This window comes from Cinclus cinclus, chromosome 4 (genome assembly GCF_963662255.1).
Source record: "Cinclus cinclus chromosome 4, bCinCin1.1, whole genome shotgun sequence".
Classification (NCBI taxonomy): Eukaryota; Metazoa; Chordata; class Aves; order Passeriformes; family Cinclidae; genus Cinclus; species Cinclus cinclus.
In genome coordinates this window covers 29,615,997-29,636,330 of record NC_085049.1, presented here as the reverse complement: position 1 = coordinate 29,636,330, position 20,334 = coordinate 29,615,997, and the positions used below count along the sequence as shown (strand labels likewise).

The window sequence follows — 20,334 nt, the reverse complement described above, 5'->3', positions numbered from 1 at the left end:
GGCCAAGTCTCTGCATGATGTGTATATTGTTCAAAATGCATGGGAATCCTGGCAGACAGGTAATCACAGTAAAGAGAAAGCAGAAGAGTGATTAATGAAGGGTTAAGCTTTCCCCCCCCACACCCTTTTTCTAGTTTATTTCCCAAACCCTCGAGGCTGATTCAGCAATTCTTCCAGAGCCTCAGGCTGACTGCACATGAAATGCAGTATCTGGTATCTTTAGCTGGGAATGACAAAGACTATTTGGGCATAACAAAATCAGGGACTTCTGCTTGTATGGCAGCTGCTGGGCTCACTGAAGAAGCTGAGATTAATTCTGGCTGGGCTACTGGTAGTATAGAAGAGGAATATACAAGACATTCAGATTTCACCCACAACAAAATCTGGGGTTAAAAAGGAAAGCCTTTCTGAGGTAACCTGAAGATGCATTTTGAAATAGGGCTGAATTTAATCCACAGAAGTAGGGAAATATACTGTACCCAACTTCTACTGCAAATTATTCTGATGAGACAGTACAGAGGGAGGCTGTGGCTGGGATTCTAATGTGTTTGAACATGGAGACCTGGGATGCCTGCCAGGGAACTTCAATAAAATACAGAAGCACAAAAAGATGCTCATTAGCTTAAAAGGTATGGGTTTAAACTCAGTTTTTAATTTTCTAAAAATCTCTTCCTATATTTACTTTTTCTTTCAGTCCTGTTTCTGTTTTTTTTTCCCTGCATCACTTTTTTGTCAAATCACTCCTTCCTCCATTTTATTCATACTTTACTATTTTAAGGTCTTCAATTTATTATTTTCTTTCTGCCTCTAAGGATATTTTATCTTTTCCCACTCTTCATTATCTGTATTGGCTTTTCTCCTTCTATGGGTTTGGGTTTTGTCTCTTTTCCTCTCAGACCTAGTCCTTCCTGTTGTTTTAGTTCTTTCCTTTTCTTCAGCTAGCAAACTGTCTTACCTGATCATTCCTACTTCTCTCGATGATCACTACTTCTTACCCAACATCAAGTAGAGCTAACTTTTTGCTAAATGATGTATATTATTCCCCACCCACAGGTTTTAACACATAATCAGCTTTCTTGTGCTTTCTTTTGCCTTTTAAAGCATTTCTTTCACCCAAAGCCAGGCTGGTGGTTGGAGACTGCCCTTCCTACTGCAGTGGGCACATGACTCAGTCATCAAATACTCCACATGTGGAGGCTGCCCCTCCAAAACAGAAAAGATCATACTGAAGCTGAAGAAACAATTGGGTGGCTACCGAGGTTAAGGACCTGCCAAAACCAGCAAAAGAAATCTGCAAAGTAAGAGCCATTTGACAACATATGGCCACGGCCAATGGAGGGAGGCAGCTGCCTGCACCATGGGCTCATATTTATACAACTTAAACCACTAGTTTATGCCACCATACTGCATCCAAGAGCATGTGATTTTTAACTATGATTCCTGTTGGATGGAGTTGATGTGTTATTCAGCTCTGAGCAAAAGACCACTCAGTTGTAACCAGTTTTCCTGATGTTTTTTATCAGTGCAGAATGTCTTTACTTCCCTTTCTCTGTATAAGCTGCAGAAATAAAACACTGTGATGAATGATGCCAGGGCAGCATCCTAAGCTATACCTGTATTTATACAGGTACTAGAATGAGGAAGTACAAAAAGCATTAGATTTCCAAAATTAACCAATGTTGTTTCTGCGGCGCAAGGGGATAGCATGGATATAAATTTCAGCTGTTTGTGGAAATGTTGAAGCCTCTATCCTGACCAAGGAATAACCAAGGAATGGTTTTGGTGAGAAAGAAGAATGCAAGTTGTGTGAAGTAGCCAGTGTGACTTTAGGAGATACTGCTCAAAGATCTGTTTATAGGCATAGATGTATGAGAAATGTACTGGTAAAAAGGGAACAAAAACAGATGAGTCATTTTGCAGGTTTTAGAAGAGATATCTGTACATCAAATGCATGATAAACGCTGTCTGAGAGAAGCTTAAAGAGGAATAAAGAAGTGCAAATGCATCAGGGGAGAAAGAAGCACTGAGGACACAGATCCATCAGTGCATGGAGGATAAGAAATAACCATGGGTGGCACTTGTGACTTTTACAGCACAGAGGGTCACAGTTCCTCCTGGGATCACATAGGATTGTGTACCTAGTGCTGAATTCTAAGCTTGTTTGAAACAGCCCATTGAAGTCTGAACTCCACTGCACAAAAATGACATGTAAGAATGGCAAGAATTCAGAGAAAAGTAGCAGTGAAAAATGAGGGACTGAAGTAACTATCTGAGGCAGGACAGATGGCGTTGTTATAGGCTGCTTTACAAGTAACATCCATAAACACCCAGGGAAGAAAGGTGCTGACAGTGTCTGGTAAATGGAATAGACTTGTGATCTGCAGTCTCTCTGATAGTTGTAATTCCACAGAGGAAATCTCCAAGATTCCCTTTCCACACACAGGCACAGATTTGACAAAATATATGATCACGTGCCTTACTTTATGCGTAGCAGTAGTTCCATGGTTATGTCTTCCCTAGTTTGAGATGACAGGCACCAGCAGGAGAAAATTCATAGCTCTTGGATTAGTGGTCCTGCCCTAGCTAATAAGGGGACAGATGATGTATTTTCTGAAAGAAAAGTAGATGTGGCTCATCAGGAAAACAGCCCATTCCAGTGAGCTGGAAAGATCTGAAACTCCTGGAGGAATATCCATCCTCACAATTAGTATGTACATTGACAGATGGTGAAGCTTCATACGAATAGGAATTTTAAGTCACTGTCTTTAACTTGAAAAGATAAACCCCAGGCAGGTTTTGTAGAGCAGCTGGCCCTTCGTAGACTGGTTCTTGTGGGGATTTCTTCTTTAAGAAGCTGGAACAGTGGTAGCTCTGAGCACTACAGACAGCACAGCACCTCATTCCCTTTAGTAGTTTTCTCTGGAAAAAGACTGAAGCAGCAGCAGCAGAAGCTTTCTCCATGCAGGAATTGGAAAATAGCTCAGCAGACTGGCTGGAGAATTTATAAAATTAGAAAAACAAAGCAGCAAAAGGCCTTGGCTCAACAGCGTTACTATTAGACTGTCTGTCTCTTTGAAGTAACTAGTCTTGACTCAGTTTATGAGCATCAGCCAAGACAAACAATGAGGTCCATTTGGGAGTTTTGCTTCAGAGCAGCATATTAATACTCTGTAAGGAGATGCAGGGCATGTAGTGGATGTTTTCTTTATCAGCAGCCCTAATCATCCCAAATCTCTCTAGCTCACTGTTAGCACACTCTCCTGACATGGATGGAGAGACATGGATGAGCTGTCTGACACAGTGCTTAGATTAATCCTGTGAAGAAATGGGGTAACTGACCCTCTGCAGCAGCAGAAGTGTCACACAAACCCACAGGGCTCTCAGAAGCTTCGTCCCAGCCTGGCATGCACTGACTGTGCCACAGCAGCAGCTGCTCCAGCAGATGTGCCCTCTTCTCTATGGCTGCCCAGGAGACCAAGCAAACCTAAACACTGCTCACAGAGGATGGCCAGCTAAAAGGACAAGTTTCAAAGGGACTTGCTGACCAGAGCAACCAATCTCAGCAGTAACAGTATGTTTAGTTAGGGAAGCCTTGTCTTCCCTTCACATATTTTCTGTAAGTGTTAGGAGACAAGCCCTGACTTGGACTTGGCTCCTTATTCCTACAGCTGGCCTTTCAATAAGTAAAGCCTTGCTCCCACCACAAGAACTAGGGGCAGGGCTGGATTATCCATGCTGGTTCTATGTCGACAGGCACATGTGTGAACCTGCTTCTTATCTGTGCAACTGATTGTGTTTGCTTTTTTCAACTCTAATATCAAGAGTAGTAAGTCAGGAGGACATCTCACAAAATGGGAATGAAGAAATAAAAAAGGGATAAAAAATAAGGGGTACAGTAAAGAAGTCTATTCAGTCAGGCAGCCACCTTTTCTGTTGTTATGCAGGTAATATACAGGGAGCTCTGGTGTGCATTGTATTTAGTGGACCTTGGCAATGGTAGGTTAAAAGTTGGACTTGATCTTGAATGATCTTGATGATTTTTCTACCCATTTCCAATTGAATCTCTGCATCTGTAATAGTGGACTCCACACTGTAGGCAGCAGCAGGAACTCTGCATATTAGGCTTCCCCTAAAGCTGTTCCACATGGGCACATCCCTGTGGTGACTTCTATGAGAAGGTAGTGCAATAGCAGCTCCCAATACCTCAGGGATGTGTCCTAGTTCCTTTTCCAACTCTCCCTGGTGAAGGTATGAATAAACAGCAGCTCATTTCACCTTGTGCAGATGGAGAAAACCTCATCCTTCTGTGGCTGCTGCTGCAGAGCCTTCATTCCAAGGTGCCTTTAGGAAGTGGCTGTGCAAGGGAGAACTCTGTGGTGGCTGCTTCAGAGTCACAACTCAGTTCCTGCTTGTTTTTCTGCAGTTGAAGGTTAAGTTGTAGCATCCACAACTGGGTTAAGCACCCAAAAAAGAGGAGAAAACAAGCTGAATGTTGCCAGCTTCAATTCTGGGCTCAATTCTGTTCTGCCACATTCTCCTGGGGCTTGTCATTAGAACACATCTTTGGCTAACCAAGTTTCCTGCTTTCTTGTTGTCCATCATAAAGCTTACAGCTCTTTTATTTTAGGGTATTCTTCAGACAGAAAAGAGTGATGTTTGGGCACCAATTCAAAATGAGAAAAAGCAGCTTAAACAAAGGCTGGTTTGTGTTTTATTTCTCAGGAAATTGCAGACAAATCTGTCTGCAGCAGAGATGAGAATTTCATCTTGACATTTTCCATTTGGGAAACACTAATAACAATCGGCATCTAATTTCTTTGTTGGGAGGACTTGGTTGGTTAGAGGGAACAGGTAATGATGTTCTCCCAGGTGACAAAGAAATGCTTTTGGACTTTCCTAGCTGGTGTTCCTAGGGACAACTTCCATCTGCAGATGTAGTTTGGCCACAAGGTCTAGCCAAGCAGAAAACTGAGGTAACTACTTTCTCCATGCTGGAAACTCCCACTTCAGAAAATATTCTTGGCAAGTTCATCTTCAGTACTGGTGTGCAACCTGAAGAGAAGCAGATGGTGTTCCCCAGCGTTGGTCCACATCAGTCCCAGTGGTCATCTGGGAGAAAGGGTTGCCTTCTTTGGAGAGCACGGAATGAAGGCTGAGCCAAGTCCTCGTACATAACAATGACAAGTTACACAAGGAATTTGGTGTTTCCAAACCCGAGTCACTGAACTGGCGCTTAAAATAATTCAGTGAGAATATGCTGCAGGAGGAAAGTCTTTACTTTGTTAGCTGTTTTCACAAGGTCAGTCCTGTTTTTCTTCCTTGTAATAATTTGCTTCAGTATTTAAAATGTTGGCGTTTTTTCATTAAGGTATTTAATTAAAATGGAGGTATGAGTTAGAACCATTTTTGGCATGTAAGCCGTACCAGGATTTTAAACATTTATTGTTAGTGCTGGCTATTCTTTCACCTGAGGTTGTTGTCTGAGTCCTAGCTCAAAATACTTTGTTAAAACTCTACTATTCTCATAATAAGAAAATTAATTTTTTCAGTCTACTTTTACTATAATGTAGTAGCTGGGGATTTAGTTTGGAAATCACAGAATTGTGGAAAATTGGGTTGAGAGGAGCCCTGTGGTCTGTTCCAATTGTGTGTCTCAAGACAGATCATAGATTCCTAAACTGCCTTGAATTAAAGATTGCCCCAACTTAATTTTTAATCATCAAACTACAGAGATTCCACAATTACTTTAGGAAATCTGTTTCAGTGTTTTGCCATCCAGAGATACATGATTACTCTCAGTTGATTTTTTAAAATACCTTTTGTGCAGTAAAACTTGAAAAGGAGATTGAGCAGGTGAAAGTAAACCACAGGAAGTAGAAAGGACTTTCAATATCATCAATACCATTTCCTTACTGTTAAAAGCAACCATGTCAGGTAAAGCCCTCCTTGTATATGCACAAAAATCAGTGTTTGACCTGGTTGAATTTCTCCCCTAAACGTTATAAAACAGATTCTGCTGAGATTCTCGTTTTCCTGGAAGTTAAGAAGCTGCTGCAAAGCAGAACTGCAAAATCAGAATAACATTATAAAGCCTGTGAGATGCACTTCTAGATACATAGTGCGCAGATAAAACTTTCATGAAGCGACAGAAAATTTGTTAACAGACATGGTGAAGTCTCAAAAATGAAATGTAGATCTCTCCTGAAAATTAAAATCCCTGATGAAACAGATAATGATGCTTCTAAATTTCCCAAGACAGTTTTTGAGATCTCACAAAAAACCCTCCAAAACCCTGTCTTCAACAGGACTGACAAGATGCTCCTAACTTCCAAGACAACTGCACCCAAGATAGGATAATGACAATAAAATTGTGACTGTTACAAGAAGTCCTAGAAAGTGTGGGAGAAAGAGAAGCTGGGTGGGAGTAAAGTCAACATGGAGTTGAAAAGAAAAAATAAGGCCAAATTCAGTAGAAATGGAGAGTGAAGTTTCTGAACTGAGGATGAGGAAGATGTTAGATTACACCTGGGTGGAGCTAATTCAGTGATCCCCTAACTTTAACATGAAGGACAAACATGATTGCCAGACATAAAAGTTCTTGTTTTTATCAGTTTCATAACTGATGCTTCAGAGAGCATCTTGACCATCTTCACAAGGTTTCAAAGCATCCTTCAAGATACAAACCCATGTGTCAAGGTACCACTGAAGATATGAAATGACATGAGGGACCTATATTTAGGTATCTGGATTCAATGTTTTATGACACATTACTGAGTTTAAACCCTGCAGAACTAAGTCCTGAGTAATTCTGTGAGGTCAGGATCTTTGTCCTTGTCCTGCAGCAGCTGTGAGAACTTAAATAGAAGAGCTTGGAGGTTATAATCATACCCCATAGTGCAGCTATACTGGCATAATATCATGGCCCAATGCACAGGACAATACTTTAAGACAGGAACTGCTGGGGTACTGAATATTATCAATGAAGTCTTAAATTCAAAACTAGAGCAATCCAAATCATCACTGAAATGTAGCCCTCCCAGAAGAAACATTTTCTTACAAAGCTCATAACTCAAAATGAGTCATGCTTGATTAACTTCACTTGGGTCAGGAGACTAATCATGAGATGCTGTTTATAAATTATATAAGGAAAGTCATAGAGAGAGCATTAGAATAACATTCAGCATGGAAGACATGCTATAGCCTTACCAGAGTGTCACTGTGATAACTTAATGAAAACTAGAAACCATCTCTATTAGCAGTGTTGCCTTTTTTTACATTTTTTTAAGTGTGTCTACTCTCCAGCGAAAAAAGTTATTAAATATAAGTGAGACTCCAATCCAGAGAGCAACTGTCCAGCTCAGTTCTTGGTGGGGTAATAGATCAGAAAGTTTCACCTCCTCCTTCTCCTCACAGCTGCCCCGCACACATGCACACACACACAGAGGCCAGGGAAATCTATTCCTAGAGCACCTACCTTGGGTTTGAAGGCGATTAATTTCAGGACCATCTCCACAGTGAAGAGGCCAGTGAAGAGCATGTTGAGAATATTCATGGCTTCCTTGAACATGCAGCTCTGACCATAGTGCTGAAAAAAAGCATCCCAGCAGGAGTGTGAGGATAGGACATGCCAGCAGTCAGGAATACACCTCCCAGTCTTCCTTCATGCCAAGGTTCTCTATGGAAGACTCCAGCATGTTTAATTTTTTTCAATGAAGAATTCCCATTTCGCTTCATACATAAGCCTCTATCAATGCCTCTATCCATTTTTTGCCACCTGGCTCTTGAGCTCCTCTTTTTAGAAGAATCTTTTTGAGGAGTGGCTACCAAAATCATACCTGTCATTTCAATTCAGGGCTCATTATAAATTTGCACAATGTTACAACACAATCTCCAGTTGTGTTTTTTATCTCAACCTTCCCTAACACTTGGATTACTTTTTTGTTTGATTGCACAGCAAGCAGGAGTTTCACTGAGCTGTCCATAATGATACCAAGCCATTCCCCAAGTAATTACACTAAATTCAGAATTCTGCAAAGTACATGAGCAGCTCAAATAATCTCTTTACAATATGCATTATCATGCATTTGTCAACTCTGAATTAAATTTGCAATCATGCTGCTCATTCACTTAACTTTATTAAGATCTTCTGAAGTTACTCTCCATCTTCTATTGATTAATTCAAGCAGTGTCTTCTGCAAGTGTTGCCACCTCTCTTTTCATACCCCTATTTCCAGATCATGATACTTAATTTGTTGCACTGCCTTATTCTCAGGTCACCTTCCAGTTCATGTTACAAAACCCCATTTGTAGTTGCTTAACTTTAATAAACTTAAAACAGCTGGGATAGATTTTCATGTTCTGTGTTGGCACAGGGTGATTTATTCAAAAGAGTTTCAGTTAAAACAATTCACCTGAAGCTGAATGCAGGGCTGAGAAAAATACAGTGTTGAGGCATTTTCAACATTTTTCTTGGAGGGCTCTGGTACTTTCAGGACTCTGTTTAGAAATGTGAAATTTATTTGTTTTTAAGGAGTCAAAACAAAATTGTTGAGAGTGCCAGATATTAGCAGGAAGAGGGAGAGAGTTAGATTCCTCATTTCAACTACATGTCATCAGAAGTTAACAATGTTTTGTTCCTCTGCCTTGACACGTGGTGTGAAGGTGAAAGTAGGTCTCAACCACAGCTGTTTTTGCATTTCCCCCAACAAAGTCTACTACTTTGTCACCTGGAGGTCTTCTGCTTTCTTACTTACTTGCATGGCCAGGCAGATGGTGTTCAGCAGGATCAGAACGAACATCAGGTATTCAAAATAGGTGGAGTTGACCACATACCAAACTTTGTACTGGTACTGGTTTTTAGGGATGTATCTCCGCAGGGGCCGGGCTTTCAGGGCATACTCTACACACTGGCGCTGTGGGAGAGACAGGGTACATTTAAAACTCAAACCCAAAATACCAGAGTGGCCAGCTACCTCCAAATGTAATAAAAATACAATATGTTTCAAGTTTTTTTACTGAAATGAAAAAGCTTCGTAGAAGAATTTCTATTAGGTCATAATGGGAATGTGCACATTCTACCCGTTAAAGAGCTCTACAATGGAATTACTTTGACCATTTACTGCTGTTGTGTTCATCTAATCTCAGTGAAACAAATGGCACAGCAAACATTTTTAAGTAATTGTTCTCCCTTGAGAAAATTTTACAGCAAGAATTTTTCTACCTGACTCCTAGAGGATGTCAGCAAAGCCAACTTCCAGCTTTATCTTCTTGGCAAGCTTAACATTTTCCTCTCTGTATGCATTTATGTATTAAAAGCTTATTCTCAATGCATTTTCTACCTTTATTGACAGCAAGTTGTTGTAAATTACCTGGTTTTTGTCCAGCTCACAATTCTTGTACTCTTGTTCTCCTTGTTCCTGAAATGTGACGATGACGAAACCAACGAAGATGTTCATCATGAAGAAAGCAATGATGATGATGTAGATAATAAAGAAGATGGAGATCTCAACCCTGTGATTATAGATGGGTCCCACATCCTCCATGTGGGAATCAATGGACCTATACAGCAACCTGAAAGCAAACAGGAGCCAAATGCAGAGAAAATCTGCAACTGCCTTGAGGCCTTATAGGTGATGTTATAAAGTTTAACTTTGTGATTTCCTTCTAATTGTATCAAAATTAATTCACTCAGAGATGTGCAGACTTGCACTGATCTGAGTACAAACACTTGCAAAAGAGAAGACCTGGCTCTTAGTAATTCTACACATTTGAACCTGTTCAGGGGTGAAACGCCTTCATAGTTGAACAAAATCATGGTCTTCAGTTAACAAAGGACAGGAGAGTCCCAACAGAGTTGTTGCCAATTCAGTTTTGTGAAAAAAGCTGATCCCAGGAACCAACAGCTGTTAACACTGCTGTTGGCATCACCTGGTGACACAGGTCAGGGTCAGCCCCAGTATCCTTCATGTCCATGTCACCCTGCGTGACTCTGCGGGAGTCCCCAGCTCCTGTGGCACAGCAGCAAGGCCTGAAAAGACACCCCATGTCTGCCCAGTACTGCAGAGGCAGCACTGATGTGTTTCATATTGCCTTGTTGACTTCATGGGGAAACCTGAAACCAGCCAATACTGGAGAGGACTTGATATGCATTTATACACATAATAAGTGCAACAAATACTGGTATCAGTGCTACTAAAGGAAATAATTTTTAAGAACTAGAGACAGTGCTTTTCACCGTTTACAGGTACAGTAACAGAAGTTCCTACCAGCCCTGAGGAATTTACAAAGTACATAATACCAGAGTGCTACTATTGCTATATTTAAAGCTCTAGACTTTTTAAATACTTAGAAAGAGAAAGACTGTGCTCTGCCTTTGAATTTTCTCTTTTGAAATGAATGAAGACATTGCTAGTGTTGCACTGGTCCAAGAAACACTCACTCTGGCCAGCCCTCAAAGGTGGAGACGGTGAAGAGGGCCATCATGGCAGTCAGGACATTGTCGAAGTCAAACTTGCTATTCTCCCAGCTCCGGGGCTGTATCATGGGCTGGCTGACCTCCCCATCCTTGTAGGTGATGTAGTACCCTCTGTGGGTAGAGAGGGGAGACAGAATGTGGCAGACCTGCATTGCCAGCACAAGGCTTTGTGGGTGGGTGGCCAGTGAAGGGGAGAGATTGGAAAAGCTCAGACCCACCTGCATTCTGCTTCTGTCTGCTTGGAGCTGTCAGTGCAGCTGTACAGCTTGCCCTTGGAAAGGAAGAAAGAAGAATGAAGCTTCTGCTTGTATGGTACTTTTATGTGTATGTCCTGAACACTTGCTGTCAGGAGGGTGGTGAAAGGCAAGGAGATAAAAGCAGACATGAAAAGAAGTGAATGAACAACCCCCCATGGTTATCTGGTGTGCTCCTTCCTCTGCAAGGACCAATCCTTTTCAACAGTCCCTTCACCTTCCTGAGAGCATGTCATGCCAATGTAAATTTGTTCAGAGAAGAACAACATTGCTGATCATTTCTTCTGATCACAGATGATGGGCAAGAGTTCTGCATATTCCTGGCTCAGTTTTGAACTGCTGGTAGCAGAAGCCCAGGTAATACTGGCAGTACCTCAAATGTCTTGCGTTCCAGTGAAGAAAGACCCCATTTTCCCTTCCTCAGGCTTTTCATGCTATTTTTCTTCCCAACCCTTAACAGAGCTCAATGTAATGGACGAATGAATGAGTCTGATGGTTTTACCTTAAACAGCTGAACTCCAATGCAGGCAAACATGAACTGCAGCAAAGTGGTGACAATCACAATGTTCCCGATGGTTCGGATGGCAACAAACACACACTGGACCACGTGCTGCAAATGGAAAAGAGGAACAAAAGTCACTTGTGGGACTGTTCTCACCTCTTCTGGCTAAGGGAGAAGCCCAAGAATAAAAATACAAATAATAAGAAATGATTATTTAACCAGTACCCATTATCCAAGTAATGTTTTGGGAAAGGGGACCGACTTGTTTCATTTCTTGCTGCACTTTTAAAAGCAGGCAGAAAGGGTTAGGAAAATACCAAAACTCAGTTCTCTGAAACTTCCCTCAGTTAGGCACCCAAGAGCACGAGCACATAGGAAGGAGTTTATCTAATACAGAAAAGTTGTGTTCAAGATTGTGGGACCATCTGAACCCTAGAAAACCACATCATTTCACCTCTGTGCTGATGGGGCCATTCAGCTGAGAACCAGCTTGTCAGAAAACGACCTGGCAATCTTGGTGGACACAGAGTTGAGTATGACTCTTCACTACAAAAATGGCAAGTGCTATCCTGGGCTGCATTAGGCAAATATTTTAACAATCTGAAGGAGGTGATTCCTCCCCTTTACTCAGCACTGGTAAGATTTTGTCCTGTTGTGCTTCGTCCAGTTCTGGCTCCTCAGTAGAAGAGAACCATGGGCATCCTGGAGGAAGTCCAGCAAAGAGCCACAAAGATGACTTAAGGGATTGGACCATCTCTCCCATAACAAAAGGGTGAAAGAGCTGGGTCTCTTCATCTTAGAGGAGACTTAGGGGAATCTGGTCAATGTATATTAATGGCTAAAGGGAGGATGCCATGGAGGCAGAGCCAGGCTCTTTTAAGTAGTTCCCACGGACAAGAAAATGGGCACAAATCGAATCAGAATAGGTTTATCTGAACATTGAGAAACTCTTCTCCTGTGAGGGTGACTGAGCATTGGAACAGCTCATCCAGGTAGGTTGTGGGGTTTCTCTCCGTGAAGGTACTTTAAAGCCTAGGCAACGTGCTCTCAGTGGCCCTGCTTGAGGATTCCTTCCAACCTCAGCCACACTGTGATTCTTCTGAAACATTACTTGAACCACTACAAAAGCCCTTGTAGCCTGAAATAACCTGAATTTATCATTTATAGAATGCACTGGGAATTTTCTAACCTTTAGTCCTTTGGCTCTGTTGATTGCCCTCAGTGGTCTAAGGACCCGCAGAACACGCAGGATCTTCACCACATTAATGGCACTGGACCTGGAAGAAAGTATTGGAAGGTTTGAGAGGTACAGAAATGTGAAGAGTATGCAGCAAGGACAGGTCTTTGAAATTCTGCACAGCCTGAGGCTACATAAAGAATTTAGTCAACTCTTTGTCATGGCACTTCAGGGGTAAGGAAGCCAATTTCTGATGTTATCTTCAGAGGTCTAGCTTCTTGTTCTAGCTTTCATCATCTCTGCTGTATTAATGAAGGGAGAATGGAACATGGGTAAGGTGTATTTTTAGAGCAGGGCAAACAGATTCTGTAGATATCTATGATACAGAAATTGTGCCAAGATGTAGTCATTACCAAGGCATTTTCAGATAAGGCTCAAAGAAGCACTCCATTGAAATATTCATAGAAGAGTGAACAGTCCAGGTGACTAGCATCTAAGGTGGACTATCCACCTGGAGTTTGATCCTACAGTGTGTTTGGCCCCTGAACCCACAAATCATTTAAGTGTGTACATAAATTTAAGGAGGGAAAACTCCCACTGAATTGATTAGGATGACTTATGTGCTCCTTTTTAAGTACTGAACACAACTATCCTCTGCAGCAGAGCTCTCTGCGCCTTCCAAGACTAAAACCCTGACTGAGAAACTTCCTCGTGCTCAATGACATCATGTTCTCCTACTGATTTTGGGAACAGCTTTAATGTTAACACACCAAGAGTCTGACTTAAGAAAGAAACTTCAGGTCAAAACAAGCACTGTGCCATTCTTAAGGCCATGACTGAAAGCCCAAATTGTCCTGCTTGAGTTAGTGTGCAACACATGTGAGCTGCTAATCTGCAATGGTAACAACTGGGAGCTTGTTTCTTACCAGATGTGAAACTAATTAAGGAACTTCCTACCCGACACATAGTCGAGTAAATCTATAAATTATTAAGCAAATTAACAGACGAACAAAAGGAAAACAGAATGACAGAACAGCACTACCACTCTGAACATTATCACAAAACTCTTCAAATGCTTGATGGCCTTCCATTGACTAAGATTCACAACATCTTAAGAAGTAGGAAAGTAGGAAAACATTATCAACCTCATTTTCCACAAAGGTTATGAAAAGTCTAGGAGGGAACCATAAGTCACTGAACTGTCCTGAACTGATACAGTGAAAAGAAAGCTAAGTGTCACGATTCCCAATACACCCTTTTTTTGGTTCTCATTTGCTCTTTCTTAAAGATTTCCCCCCCTCGGCCCAGTGCAGCATTTCCCAGTTACTACCTCCTCTCTTGAGGACGAATTTTAATGGCCTTGAATCATCTGAGAAAAATACCTCATGAATACCCCAACAGGCTCATGAGAAAAATCTTACCCCGATAAGACAATGAGCCTGAGCCACCCCTCCCAGCCCAGCCCAACAACCCCCCTACAAAACCAGCCAGCTGGAAATAGCTCACTCACTGGATCCCAAAGGAGATGAGAGAAACGCTGACCACCAGCAGGTCTAAGATGTTGAAATAGTTCCTGCAGAAGGAGCCCTTGTGGAGGAAAGCCCCATAGGCGGTCATCTGCAGGGAGGCACACGGAGACACAAACACAAACTTTGCCATCAGCAGCTGCTCAGGAGCCAAACCCACCTGGTTATGCTCAGAGTGGATAACTGGGGAGGGGGCAATATTGCTATTGTTGGCAGACAATTTACCCCCACACCCCAAAGGAGAAGTTGAGCCCCCATGGAAAGAAGAGAGTGAAAAAGACAGCAAGATAACTGTGAAAGGCTTAACTAAACAAAGCAAGGAAAATATGTGCCTTAAGTAAACTGAGTAAATAACATTTAGAATCAGCAAAGAAGCAAAAGACTTTGCAAAAACTACCCTTTGCAATCATATGCTTTTCCCTTTTTCTTCAGTGACAGAGGACACTGGTATTATATAAAGGCCTCTTCAGCAAAATTGAATAAAAAATATAAAATAAAATGGGCTCTTCTGTAATGCTTTTCAGTACTTAGACCAGCTGTAGTGGACAGTTGATTGTTCTTCCCTTCATGAAGGAAAAACAGAATCCCTAAAGGATTTGATGCTTTGGAACTGAACTGAAACAACAGGAGGAACTACTGCTCTTTTCAGCCTGCTCCTCCTGTTCAGCTCAGTCCCACATCCCTTTTCCTAACCATCTTTATTAATTTCTACTCTAGATGCAGTTGTATTTTCCATTTACTTTTCCTTACAAAGCCCGGGCTGTATTCCTTGAAACAGAGTAATTTCTTTCTGGAGGTAATCATTGTGAAGGTCCCAGGGCAGAGGTAAGGAAAATATTTACATATTTCGCAAGGGAGGTTCTGCCCCGCCCTGGGTATGAAGATGTATTGAAAACCTGCTGGCTTTGAGGATGTCACAACTGCAGAACTGGATTGATTGACAGCATAAACAGAAAAGTTGAGACTGAGCTCTGTTACAGAATGTGACTAAATGAGCCTGGCACAGTTAAAGAGAGTGAGCTGATGGGGTATTTGTACCACCTACCTTAGACTTGGTGAGTGATCTAATGTAGCTGCTTTGGAGAAACCCCATCCCCACACATGCTAATGTTCCTTCATTAGGCATTCTTGTTCCCATCCAGGGATACAGGCTTCTAAGTTTGGTCCTCTGAATCTCATCTAAGTTAAGTGTCTAAAGGAACCTGAGGCAGACATCATGAGCTCTAGCCAGACTTCCAGCTGAGAAGTATGAACTGGAAAGTCAAACTGGAGTTTTCTGGCTCCCACCAGTAGCTCAGGATGGTGTATTGGCTGGTGGTTTCCAGCCTGTGACAACTTTATTCAGAGCAGGGTAGAAGGACATATGGTAGATCAGATTATTTTCTTCACCAAACATCCATGACATCAGGAAACTGACTATCAATCAGACAGAAATTAGAGGGGGAGGAAGTATAAACTCTGGTCTTTGCTTAGAATTTATACTTGTAGACACATTCAGCTGGGGAAGGGAGGAGGGGTTCTTGCCATAACAAAGGTGGTAAAGATGCCCTTTACTGATTAGATTTTGTATGGCAATCTTGAAAGAAAGACACCATTGAAATCAGGAGGGGAAGCTCTGCTGAGTTTAAGTTCAGTACAAATTTTGGTTCTGTCAAGGCTGTTCAGAGATTTTTTCATCTCAGAAGAGACTCTCAGAGAGTGCATAATTTATATCTGCCTCCCATCTGGGGCGTTAAACAAGTTACAGCCTTTTAGGATGCCAGTTTTAAATCCTTGGCAGTCACCTTGCTAACATTCACCAGAATGCAGGTGTTGTTATCAGCAACATGAGGGAAGATGAAGCTTGTTTCTCTACAGCCTTGAACATCCCACGGCCGTTCATTCTTTTGTTTTTACCACTTACATTAACTTTGCTGTTTTGCAAAACAATGTGTTCGGTACAAGGCAGCAGAGAAACCGAGCTATTTGTGACTTAAACTTATGGTCCTTGCACTGTTCTCCCACTTGAACTTAGAGAATATACAGAGATGTTGTCATAAAACATTGAAGTTAACAGGAGGACCCTGGGAAGGCCCAGGACAATGGACTGGGTTATGTTCTGCTTCCCCTGAAGTCATTAGGAGCGTTGCTGCCTCCTTCAGAGCAAGCAAGAATTAGTAATTGTGAGCCCAAACAGGTGCCTTGAACTATTGTTTCATTTTTAACGTTGCTGTTGGGATATTTTCCTTTTCTTGACAGTCTTTTTGGATCTGCCATGTGATCTATGCACATTCAGATTTATTGTGTAAATACAGATGCAAACTGCACACAGGCATAATGTGTACATCTCCCTAGAGAACATAATGGCTTTGGTAATTTCAAGTCATATCAAAAACCAGCACGTTTCGCTATAAAAATATGCAGGGGCCACCCTGCTTGCCAGCCTTCTATATAGATACTGTTATTAGGGTCTTGAGCTGCAAAATTTGAGCAACTCTAAGGCACTGTCTGCCAGCACTTAGAACTAGCTTGCTGAGAAAAAAAAAAACAGCTGCCAAGTGAACCTAGCATTTAGAAAGCCAGAACTTTGCTCAATTACTGTTATTTAAATTATTAGCCTACCAATTTGGGAAAATTAGAATTAAGAACAAGGCAGCCTATTTTTATTTTCTTCCGAGCTAAACCATTCTCCTGCGCATTCCCCCTTGGTGTAGAGCACGTTCCTGGAAAAATGGGAACCTGCATTTTGATGCAGCAACATTCATTGGTAGCTACTGTCCTTGGTGTCTCAGTGATTTGTACTCTTGGTTCTCTCTACACCTAAAAAGTGAGCTTGCACTGTGCTCCCTGCCTCCTACTTGGCTATGCACCCTGTAAGCTCACAGAAGTCTTCAGCCACCCTTTGGGCTGTTTTCGGCAGAAGAGAGACCTTCTCTTTGGGTGTAGCCTGTGTAAGAGGTGTGTGTATTCAGCGTTTCTTGCAGAGCAGAAAAATACTATTTTGGAAAGACCAGCCAGGGTAGAGGGAGAAATTTATCAGGTGATGGCCTTTTTCTTTGTCTTCTCTTACATTTCCCAGCATTGCATCCTTTCATTGTGATTCCCCTAAAAAGCACTGTTTTGCTATAAGTCCTCAATTACAACTTTGAATATCAGAATTTCCCAGGACACTTTTAAAGCAACTACCAAAACGTCAAATGAAAAGAAAAGCAACCCTTCGTGTAGAGATAAAAATGAGGTTAAAATTAAAAAGAGAGAGAGAGAGAGAGAAAGAGCGAAAGAAATAGAAAGGAAAGAAGAAAACACGTGTATTTCTCAGATTGGTTACCTTAAGAATAATTTCTAATGTAAAGATACTAGTGAAGACATAGTCTGCATTGCCTAGGATCTGAAAAATAAGCACAATTGGGTTAGTGGTACTGAGCGTGACCCAGGAACAAAGAAGCGTGTGTGTTAGCAACAGAGAGTGGCAGAAAAACTAGAAAGCTTGTCAACAAGTAATGGTAGAGAAGATGGGCACTTTACCTTCAGAGCAATTTCAATGGTGAAAATGACAGTAAAAACTATATCAAAATAAAAGAGAATCTGTAAAAACAAAAGGGGATAGGAGTGGGGAGGGTAGGTCAGTGACTGATCACTTGAATGGGAAATCACAGTTAAAATCAAATACATGAGTTCTTTTCACAAGGGAATGAGGACGACTCTATAGGGAATGGTTTTGTAACGTCCTGTTGAATGTAGTGAAGGTCCTGGCACAGAGGACAAGAAGCACATTACATGAAATCTTTCCTGAGTTACAATCCCATGAGCACTACAGAGGCAAAATAACTTTGGTTGGTGTAGGATTTTTTTTTTTTTAATCTCATAAATAACATTCGAGGGTTTTCCCTAATAGGATTCCAAACTGAGAATACAAAGAATGCCTGATCTCTCTGCAGAAAACATGAGATTCCTTCTTATTAACTTCCATTCAGTCTCGTCCTGTGCTTCTCTCAAAGGAAGAAAATCAAACTGCAAAATCATACTCTAGCTATTTCTTTTCTCTCTCCTGAATTGCTCTGGATTAGGATGAATAACAAAGACACTGCCAATTGAACAGAATCCCAGCCCTTGTACTGCAACCATAATTTGGACATTCGTTAAAGGTGCCTAACTTAGATCCTGCATCTTTCCATTTACATCCTCAATAACCAGACAGCTGAAATGCTCATCATTCCCGGGAACCGAGGTCTGGTGATGGAGATACCCACTACATGTACAGCAGATACAAAAAGTGGTGTCACAGGAGGCAATGAGAAGTCTAGAAGTGTAAAGGGGCTTTCAAAGTAGCAGCACCAAGGACAGGAATGTCCTTCGCTGCCAATATGTTGGCATCCCACAGTAAATGGGAACTTTCTTACTGATTTATGGGATCAGGATGGAAGTCTCTTTGTTTCCAATATATTTCAACATCCCAAGACACTTTAGTGCTATCTACACTACAAATGTTGAATATCAAAAGTATCGTGCTCCTGGTTTACTGTTGTTTTACCATAATCGTGTTTTAGACCAGAAGACAAATATATGGAAATTAATAATTTGTGAAATTTAGACCTTTGCAGCTACAACACTAATAAACATAAAACAGGAAACTTGCCCTCTTCCATCCCACAGGCATTTATTGTATCTTAGTGTCTGTATCCTGACTCAGATTTACAGGGGGCTAAATTCTTACAGCCTGGTATGCAGAGGGGCAGCTACTGCAAATTCCAGGGTTATTTTACATTGCACTATTTAAACACAGTCTGATTTGCAAACACTGATTTTCAAATGGGGAGGGGGGGGGGGATGCATCAATTTCTGCTACCATAGAACTCAAAATTCTTCAGGTCACTGCTCAGTTTTTAATCCCAAATTCTTCTCAAGGTTGTCTTGGACTCTATCAATTTTTGCACCTTAGAGAATTAAGAAAGGGCCACTTCAAGGGGTCAGATCTCGATTTCAACCTATATTAATTTATGTACATTGCAACTGCCAATATTCGTTTGCCTTGCTGCTTTGTAAATACTGACATTTGATTATTTTATAAATGGAATAATTTTATAATCATTGGGCCAGGTTCATAGGTGCTCTCTAACTGCTTTGCATGACTCCACCAACATAAAGAAGCTGCAAACTTGATTAAACTGAATTATTAAGCTGTACCTATTGCTGCTTTACCTCACCAGGGGGCTGCAAAGGAGTCAGAACACACTGGTGAATGTGGTCCCAAATGTGCAGCTAGCAAAGGTGAAATCATGCTTCATGAAAATGGTCACAGCCCCACCTGTGCAGGCAGTTCCATTTATCAACTGGCATATTTACTGTTATCTAAACATGAACTTGCTCTAGAATATATTAAAATGTTTGCACCATGCCAAGGTGCAAACAGGAGAATATTGTGAGTACAATCTTAGGACTTGCTTGGACTTCAAAGGCTGTTTGGTCAGACTGGGCTGGCACTTCCAAACACTCGCTGCCTGAGCCCTGTGTGACACAAGAAAGACATAGCCTGCCCCAGGAAAGCAGCCGAGTCCAACCTCTCCACTAGCCCTTGCTGGGCTCTCTATTCCTGTCTTCCTGCTCTGTGATAGTCTGTGCCAGCAGCACCCCCAGTCTGCACAAGTCCTGGTGCACAGATTCATGCTGAGTGAAGGCAAAGGCAGCTTTGCTTTCAGTTTGATTTCAGATTTGCTTTATTCCTTTTCCTCCCAGGTCTCTGTGTAGGCACAAAATTAAACACAGATTTTCATGCAACGCCAGTAGCTTCACATACACGAAACAATGCTTTGACTCAAACCTTCAGCTCTTTAATCCAGGACAACCAGCTCTGACTCCTTTTTCCCCCCCCTCTCATTTAAATCTCTCTGCTACAGACTCTGTGACTGTTTCTGCAGCACGTCAGGAGCCCATCTGCCAGTTGACATGCTGCAGCACTAATACATATTGGCATTCACTTATCCTTACGTGGTGTGCGCCCTCATTTGTGCACAAGTGGGTTATTGGTGGCACAGGTTTGACTGGATTATTTAGCATCTTCCTTCAGGACAAAATGCAAAGCCACTCTGAGATATGCTTAGGAATAGACTCCCATTAACACCTTCTCTGCATGCATATATATGTTCAAATACGTGCTCAGGCCAGGATATTTTAGGGAGCATTAAATTAAGGTTTTATTATTAAACAAGGAAAAACCACCCACTCTTCAATCCTAGCAAACTCTTCAGGCTTCGAGGCACCAAAATGCCACTGCAGACGCCAGAAATCAGAGGTCTTGCATATGTCTGTTGCCTCCTCATTTTTCTGCAATGACCCCTGACTAATGGAAACAACCACTGGCAAAGTTAAGGGAGCACTGAATGTTTCAAAAGGCAAATGAGCATGGTCAGGGAAGAGGGTGAGAA

At 41.6% G+C, this 20,334-nt stretch overlaps 1 protein-coding gene across 2 annotated transcripts in view; it reads right to left on the bottom strand.

Moving 5' to 3' along the window:
- CACNA1C (calcium voltage-gated channel subunit alpha1 C) overlaps nucleotides 1-20,334 on the bottom strand; it is a 445,763-nt gene that overhangs the window by 58,282 nt on the left and 367,147 nt on the right. The window contains exons 21-30 of one of the 2 annotated variants that reach the window (XM_062491894.1): nucleotides 17,438-17,497; nucleotides 17,241-17,300; nucleotides 13,918-14,024; nucleotides 12,420-12,507; nucleotides 11,231-11,338; nucleotides 10,693-10,745; nucleotides 10,439-10,585; nucleotides 9,369-9,570; nucleotides 8,754-8,912; nucleotides 7,475-7,585 (exon numbers count right to left, since the gene is read on the bottom strand). In XM_062491894.1, the coding sequence (XP_062347878.1) occupies nucleotides 7,475-7,585; nucleotides 8,754-8,912; nucleotides 9,369-9,570; nucleotides 10,439-10,585; nucleotides 10,693-10,745; nucleotides 11,231-11,338; nucleotides 12,420-12,507; nucleotides 13,918-14,024; nucleotides 17,241-17,300; nucleotides 17,438-17,497 (1,095 nt within the window). The remainder of the gene's footprint in view (nucleotides 1-7,474; nucleotides 7,586-8,753; nucleotides 8,913-9,368; nucleotides 9,571-10,438; nucleotides 10,586-10,692; nucleotides 10,746-11,230; nucleotides 11,339-12,419; nucleotides 12,508-13,917; nucleotides 14,025-17,240; nucleotides 17,301-17,437; nucleotides 17,498-20,334) is intronic. The other variant, XM_062491895.1, reaches the window with a different exon arrangement.